This window comes from Eurypyga helias, unplaced genomic scaffold, assembly GCF_000690775.1.
Source record: "Eurypyga helias isolate BGI_N326 unplaced genomic scaffold, ASM69077v1 Scaffold52294, whole genome shotgun sequence".
NCBI lineage: Eukaryota > Metazoa > Chordata > Aves > Eurypygiformes > Eurypygidae > Eurypyga > Eurypyga helias.
The window spans coordinates 1-8,587 of NW_010249196.1; the positions used below are offsets into that span (position 1 = coordinate 1).

At 38.4% G+C, this 8,587-nt stretch overlaps 1 protein-coding gene across 1 annotated transcript; it reads right to left on the minus strand.

Annotated features, from left to right (window-relative positions):
* Positions 1–677: 677 nt before the first annotated feature.
* LOC104505109 (ubiquinol-cytochrome-c reductase complex assembly factor 1-like) lies at positions 678–6,938 on the minus strand (the record flags this gene model as incomplete). The annotated part of the gene is made up of 3 exons (XM_010151264.1): positions 678–785; positions 5,093–5,197; positions 6,834–6,938. Coding segments are annotated over 3 exons (318 nt in total), but the record flags the coding sequence as incomplete, so codon positions are not given.
* Between the last annotated feature and the right edge of the window lie 1,649 nt (positions 6,939–8,587).

The window sequence follows — 8,587 nt, forward strand, 5'->3', positions numbered from 1 at the left end:
ACCATTCTATGATTCTATGACTCTTCCCCCAGTGGGTACTCAAGCTATGGAACTCCCTGATACTGAAGGCTACAGATGTTATAAACTTACAGGAGTTCAAACCGGAAAAATTTATAGGAAAAAAATCCATCAATAGGTATTACAGAAAAATACGTTGTTTCATGCAGGAAGTCCTGAAACAGACAACTGTTGTAGGCTGGAGGAGCACATGAGAGAAGTATCATAATATGTTTTTCCTGTAATTCAATTCTTTCTAGATAACTGCAATTGGTCATTATTAGAGACAAGATGATGGTCTACGTGGGTGTTTGACTTGGATAGTAAGGCTGGTATTGTGTTCTTTGGTACACTAATGAAGTGAAAAATAAGGTATCTGAAGAAATTCAACACAGTTTAAGACTCTACAAACCAAACACAATATTCCTACTTATGTCAGTGATGGCAATGCATAGATCAAGGGGGGTTCAAGCTATGGATTATTATTCTTCACATCACAAAATGGGAATTTACATGGGTAAATATAATTAGAAATAAATTAGAAAAAAATAATCAGAACTTTCCCATTAAGTACTGGTCCTATCATAAGAAAAAAGTGGGGGGTAGGGGAGTGGAATATGGTTGCTTTTTAGAACTCAAAGTATCAACCAACCAAAAGAATTATTAAATGAATGCCTTACCCATCTGCTATATTTCAACGGTCCTGTGAAACCCATTGCTTCTATTATCCTTGTGAAAGCACCCACTTTCTCTTCAGATGGCTGCAAGGAATCTTTTGCAGAAAGATGCTGTGAAATTGAAATATCACATATTTCAGACTTAGAAATTAAATCTGACAAATCACTTGAGTTAGAAAAAGTACAAGTTTAATAGAGAATTTTAGGGAGTTTATTTACTTTCTTTGTTCAACAAAGCAAATACAGATTTTGGTCTTCTTTGCAAAATATTACACTTTTTTTCCTATGTGATATTCTTCCATTTATGAACACAGACATTGCATAGCCATTTAATAAAAGCATCCCATTGGAAGCTCAGACAAACAGTTTGTACAGAAACCTGCTTTCCAAATTATGGCTCCTATTCTAGATTCCCATATTCTTTCTAGATATGTCTTTACTTGGGCTTGAATTTTTTGCAGATAAAACAAGCAAACAAATCATAGAAACAGAGTAAATAAAGCTAATCTTTCACATTCCCTCTCATATTGACACAGGCATGTAATATTCTAGAGCAATTATATACTATATAAACCAATCAAGTCCATCTTAAAACTAATTCTTACTGTTCTTACTGAAAAGCTCCCCCAGACAGTTATTTCCCTTACAGTTAATCTAAATGGTACTGACAGAAGTTTTAGATCAAGGAAGTATTTAGTCCTCAATGATTTGCAGTGTCTGCAAACACAACAATAAACATTCCCTTCCAGGTTAACTACACACTTTAAACACCACTGGACTGGTAAGAAATCTTCGTGGCATTCTGCCTCTGAGCATCCTGACAATAACAATCAGCTGTCAGTAATTACCATTTGTTAAGTACGGAGTAAAATCACGTTTTTATCAACTAATAGCTTTTAACCCAACTAATGCATGTGAATCTCCTACATATACTTGAGGAATGCAGCTGAGAGCCATTATAAACTGAGAAAGCTCCCTGACCAAAGAATTGTTAAATTGCTCTAAGTTGCTGGAATTTCACCCTAAACACTTCCTCATAAGACATGAACATACTAAGAAAAGAAGCAATTGGGAAGCAATTTGGCAGCATCAGGACTGCCGTACATGGCCAGAAGAGACAGACCAGGATGCCATCTCTACACCAAGAGCCAGTAGCAAATACATGGATGAGACACAAAAGCAGAGGAATATGGCGCACACACTAGGGCTTCCTGGGGTGTTACCTGCCCAGCTTTTGACAGCCATTCCTGCCCTAGAAAATGTATCACACATTCATTTTTGGCAGCTACAACTGGACCCACCTTCAGCACCCCAGCATTTGAAACTATGTAACCTCCATAACACACAGAACTGTGGTACATGAGTTTCACAGTTAGGTTTAAAAAAAAAAAAAAAAGCCCTCGCGCCTGTTTAAAATCCAACCTTGCCATTTCATTGGATGCTCCAAATTTTCCTATAAGAAGCCACTAACAACCATTTCCTATTCCTTTTTTCAGTACCTGTTAAAAGTCATAGACTTTTATAGGCCAGTATCATTACGTATGCCCATCAGCTCTCTCTCCTTAGTTTATAAGTGTCCTAAAACAGCCTCTTCTCATACTGAAGGTTTTTCACATTTCTGATCATTCTGGCTGTATTCACTATAGCTTTTGAAGCACTAGTATAGCAATTTCTGAAATGGCATGAAGAAGAAATAAATACATATTAAAATACAGACACATACCCTGCAGAAGTTGCTATACTTCACTAAAAAAAACTAACTGTAAAGGTAACAAAAGTTGTACCTTTGAAACATAATAAATCCCTACGTATATCCACAGACGAGCTTCAGCATTTGAGATAAAGCGCTTTGCGCTTGTACACTATCCTTAGATGGCTATTAACGTCTTGAACCCCATCATGCCTAGTATTCAGGTAAATAGGAAGAAACATGCTCAGTGCCATGGTAGTATCTACCAGTCACCTAGTAAGTCAGCACAACACTGTCGTGATTTCCTTTAATACTCAGCTCCTTGCTTTGAATGTTGGCCATTAAACCTGTTCATCGCGTCCCCTATTATGACCAAGAACAAGTGTCTGCAAAGGCACTTTCCCACCCTCTGCCACAAGTGACGAACCCAGTTAGTCTCCTGACATGTACATGAATATTTAAACCAATTTTTCTTACTCTTTCTTCAAGATCACCCCATGCAACGTGCCTCTACCCTAAAAATGACACCTAATCTTGTATCATAACTCCATAAGCCCCTCTCCAGCCAGGCAGTGACAGGATATGCTCAATGCAGAACCTGTGCCTCAGTAACCGTCATCATACCAAGCTCACTAAATCAACCTTCATCTCCTCCACAGGAATTAAAACCATACTAATCCCCTGCTGAATCTCGCAGATTAATTTTATTATATGCCTCTTATCTACAAATGCATTATTGTCTCCTTCAGTATGGATTTTTTATTAGGCAGAGGAAGTTAAGTTAAAAACCAAAATTATCTCAATTCAACTGTTGTTAGCCCATCACCCAAAAACACGACTGACTGGAAAAGTCTTTTCCTAATAAATGCCATGATTCTTGCTTCATTCTGCATGTGTGCCTGGACTGCCTCAAGAGATGGAGAGGGGATTTATGTAGTGAGTGTTTGGTTCAACCTCTGGATAAAGGTATGCAGTTCATCCTGTCAGTGCTAGAACTGCAGCCAAATGCAGTCAGTCCTATAAGCATACAGAAAATCAGACCTGGAAAACATATAGGGAAAAGTTGAAAGGTAGGTTTTATAACTCAAAACAAGCTCATCAAGACACTGAAAGGGATGTGAGCCCACCTCAGGCTGACTTTCCTACTCAGTACCTGAAATTCAGTGCTCAAAGTGAACAATCCTCTTAATTTTGACACCAAATATAAAAATGAAATAATTGGAGCTCACAATTAATTCTAAACCGATTTCCCACCAAGAGTGCACAGTTCACATTTCAAAGATAAGTAAGTATTCCTCTACTCAAAATAATGAGGTTGCAGCCCAAAACCCTACCACACACTTTACCTACACTGTTGTAACCTGCCTCCTCTCTGGTCATAAATCCTGCTGGGCTTCTGACACCAAGGCTGTTTTCACCAGGAAGTTTCCCGATCCATCTTTCAACCTTTGTACCTCACCCCCTCAGCCCTTTCTAATACATCAAAAGCAAGTCTCTGACCCCTGCCATGCCTGACTTGTTAGATCTACCATCTCGTCACCCATTGCTCACCCACATCTGCTCTTCAAACAATGCTTGAGCAGGTACGAGGAGGCAGCACAGCCAGGCATAGGGAGTAGGAGTATGAACGATGTTTGAGAGCATGGTATCTATTATCTCTGGCCATGGTAAATTGTGCAAGCCATTTTGTATGCTTGAATCTTTTTGTCTGAAAATGGTTGGTTTACCTCATCAGCTGAAAAATCCTGAAAAGACAGAAAGGCCTCTACCAAGAACTAGATGCAAAGAGCAGCCGGGGTTCTTTCCTTCCACCCATCTCCTTCTTTTACTTCATTTTGTCTGACCACGTCAAAGTAATTGACGTTTATATACTTCTTACGTTAAAATACTTCTTATTATTTACTTCTAACTCTACACCAGCAAAACACACAATTAGGCAGATAACGAACTGGGATTATTGTTTTTGTGCAAGTTTTACCCATCAATCCCTAACTTTCTTTTTCCTTCTGTCTTCTCATTGCTTGTGCACACATTCCATTTTGCCATTTTCTTCACCTTGCATTAACAAGAGCAGGATCAGGATATTTATTAGTTGAGAGATGCTGACTCCCTTGGATTAAGAGCTAAACTAATCTTATGGAGATGATTCATGCTCCAGAAAACTTGTATTTATTGTCTTTTCTCTTGAAATAGAAGTGCTACAGAGACCACAAATGAGCGAAATAGTACAGATGAAAAGTAACTAAGTTAGTACACAATAATTAGCTGCTTTCAATAACATTGAACAACTTTCAATGTTAGGCAGATAGGAAAACTGTTGTTACACATTATTCCCAAGCTAAAGAAACATCTTGTCATTTCTAATATCTACGGGCAACTTCTGTGTTTCTCTTTTTAAGGTAAGAAAATAACATCTACTCCCCACCCCAATAACTACTCTCCTTAACTTAGCTTCTTCCCTCATTGGAAAGAAGCCCTCAGGCTTATCATTGGAATTTTCACTCCATATAACACAACTGTAACCGAACCTTCCTAAGCTAGCACTTCATTTCCTGGAAAGGAACAGAGAGTATTTCTCAAATTACTGGACCCATTGTTCACGCTATACTACAACATTTTATATAAAAGTTGAATCATCTCCTGTTTTGCAAACTGTTTTGTTACCTGTATCTGTAGTATCCCTAGCACAACGTGCCCTCTGCCAATGAAAACATCAAACTCTTCTAACCTTATTTGTACTGTAAAACAATCTGTCCTGCTGTGCAATGGCTCCACTGGCTTGAATCAATCCACCACAGGATTTAGACAGTCGGAACTGGCCAGCCTTGCGTCTCTAGTAAAAGTGATAAAAGATAAAACAAAAAAAATGAAGAGATCATTGACTAGTACACACTTAACTTTACACCACACTTTACACTTGGTTTGCTTCCAAGTCAATTACAGTTCAGTCTAATCCTGAAAAACTTTATATTACAAAAAAGACAAATTCATTATTGTAACTGTTACAAACAAAATGGTTGTCCGTGCTTAATGCCCTGCACCACACATTTTCTAGTGTCCTGTAAACGTACTACTGACAGAATGGGCTGGCAGAACAAGCCACTCTCAAAAATCACAGGGTATCTGCTTTGATTTTCTCACACACTACTTCTAGTCACAGGTTTTGTCTCTTAATAAAGAATAATTGTTTTTCCTGGCCTTGCAGAGAAACAGAGATTATGCTATCTTTATCTACAGCTTTCTAGTCAATTCAATTTTCTTTGTGGCCAGGACTTGAGCAAAACAAACAACATGTATTATTTATCACCCCAACCACTGTAACTTCACAGCACATGATTTGTATTACAGAGTTACTGCACAATAAAGACAACTATGAAGCAGGGGTGAGTGGGATCTCCAGATAAGAGATGCACACTGAATAGAACACCTATCATAGCCTCCCAGCACACACAGCTTAGCAGTAACTTGTTTATTCATAAATTCAAACAAAGTAAATATGCTGGTTTGTTCAGAGTTGTCATCCCCAGAAGTCTACTGAATCTACTGGCAGCTCAGAGTAAGCTCAACTTAATCAACTTCACAACTGCTCATTTCCTTCTCTACTCCCCACATCGTATGCTACTTCATATGGACTGGTGCTTTAACAGTATGGTTGTGTCACAAAAGCACAGGCAGTTTTTCCAGGACCAGGTGGTCTTATCTGAGAAAAGACATCCAAGCCAAAGAACTCAGAGGTAATGAAAAAATTCTGTAAGTCATGGCTCTAAGACACAAGTTGTACTACACAGGAGGCCAAAGAAGCAGCTAAATCTCATCTTGTTTCATTGTACACAAGAAGAAAACACCAAGAGATATAGTCCAATTCTGTTCAGATAGCATGCATGTATTCCCATTTTCTACAAGTTTCACCACTTCATTAACAACTGCTTTTACATGATGTTCTAGTTGACTTACTACAGACAGACACAATCTGACGCTATGTGTGCTGTTTCAGAACTGGAAACAGAACTGAAAAAGTGTTTTCCACTGAACCAACAGAATTTAATGTGCAGTGTGAGGTAAACATACCATCAGTAGTAGAAAGTCCAAGGCTACTGTACAGTGGAGACATTCTGTAAAACAGAATGCTGGAAATGACACACAATCATGACTAGCATGTAACAGCTGCTTTGGAAAAATGACATCTACATTTGGACTTCTGCATTTTATCTACTCACAACAGATCATTTGGATCCACTAGAAGTCTACATAGCTGGAATGAAGACAACTGTGTAATAAAGAGTAGGAGCTCACTCTTCTAGCAGCAGAAAGCTTTTGTTAGCTTCATACTTCAGCAATACACAGCCACTGAAGACATCACTTTTAGAAGCCTCTTTATTTAAAAAACATGACTTTTTCCTACTATTTATCCTTTTTGGGGGTTGTTTGGTTGTTTTTTTAACACAGTTTAACACACTCTGATATCCTACCTGGAAAATACCATAGAGCATCCGTCTATGCTGACCTTGGACTGCAGCCATCTGTAATGATCCACTGCATGCTGCTATGCACTGAGTTACTCCCACCTGGCAGCTCTGGAACAGAGAGATTAACAATGAAGAAAAGGACCCTAATACTCAGAAAGTTTAACTGTCCTCCTGCTACCACAAGTTTTATTCATTTATACAACAATCCTCAGATTAAATTCCCAACTTGCACTTGACAGAAGTATAAATTTTGACTTTAAAAAACCCTTGCCTTCCAGTACAAGCATGCAACCCAAGTCTGATGGCAGAAACAGACCAGTCAAAGGGAACGGTGGGCTGTCTACACCATAACACTACACCACAACTTTTACACCTACATGATAAATTCAAATGCTTAAGAAGCACTCTTCAATTGACTGCGTGATGTCTAAAAAGCCCTCACCCAACTCTCATTTTTTAGGCATCTTTGTCTTACTTTACTCAGGCACAGCTAAGAATTTTAGTATTTCAGAAGTGTATATTATACCAATACATTTCAGTGGAGATAATTATTTTCTGTAATGAAAATGTCAGGTAATACAGAAAAGAGGTGGAATTTTCTTTGCACCTTTCATTTTCTGCAATGTTCAGGTTAGTACAATATTTGCCTCCTTCACACATGTTCTACATTATTATTGGAAATAACGTGTATATTACTAGAAAGGATATGCTTTTTTCCTAATAAAGACAGCTTCATTTTCAATTGACCACAAAAATGATTAAGAGATTGAAGCATCCAACACATGAGGAGAGGTTTAGCTTTGAGAAAAGAAGGCTCCAGGGAAATCTTATCAATTTATATAAATACCTGATGGGGTGGGTGGTCAAACTCTTCTTAGAGGTGCCCAATGAAAGGACAACTATGAGACTAGCAGATCTGCTCAAAGACTAGGAGGAACAAACACAAAACCAGCTTGAGTTCCTGTTCCCCATTCCCTGTACCTGCAGTCACTACTGTCCCTCAGGTGCAGTGTACTGCCTGCACTTTCAATCCATTAAGGGAATTGATTTGGATTTTTAAAAACTGTGAGGGGAGAGATGCACTACCGTAACAAACGTGATTAGTGTCCACTACTACTACACCTTCCCACTGTTACTGAGTGTACTTCTTGTACTTCAAGTACTTCTTGAGGTAATCCAGTGCTCTTACATAAACAGTTTAACAAACACTTAAGTGATAAAGTCACTATTTTTTATAAATAAACATTACAGGACACCTGACAGAATTTTTGAAGGCTTTTTCTTTGTAAAAAGAATGAAAACATGCCTAGACTGCAATGCATTAGAGCTTGAATATACTGGGGTTTATAGCTGTTGAAAAGCACTACTGCAACAAAACTAGGCAGAGATATATGAAAACATAAGATAAGCATACACACACTTCAAAGGTGAGATGTGATAAACAAACAAGTAATAAAGACAGCAGAAAGCAGCAGAGCAACAGAAAAGGAACACGATGAGCTAAGGAATCCTCCCTAAATCAGCATCATTGTTTGCAGAACATAAGCTTCCTTTCAAAGTACACGTGCCACTTTTATTTCTTGATCTGGCTGAAAGAAAATGTACCAAGCATAAACTGAACAGGATTACTCAGAATAGTCTGCAGACAGTGCAAGCACCTCCTGCAGCCAGTTGCCTTGTCAAGACACAGATGCAAGAATATCACTTACGTCTTCTAAATCGTCCTGGCAACCATTAGGAAAGCCTTAGGCAGAAGA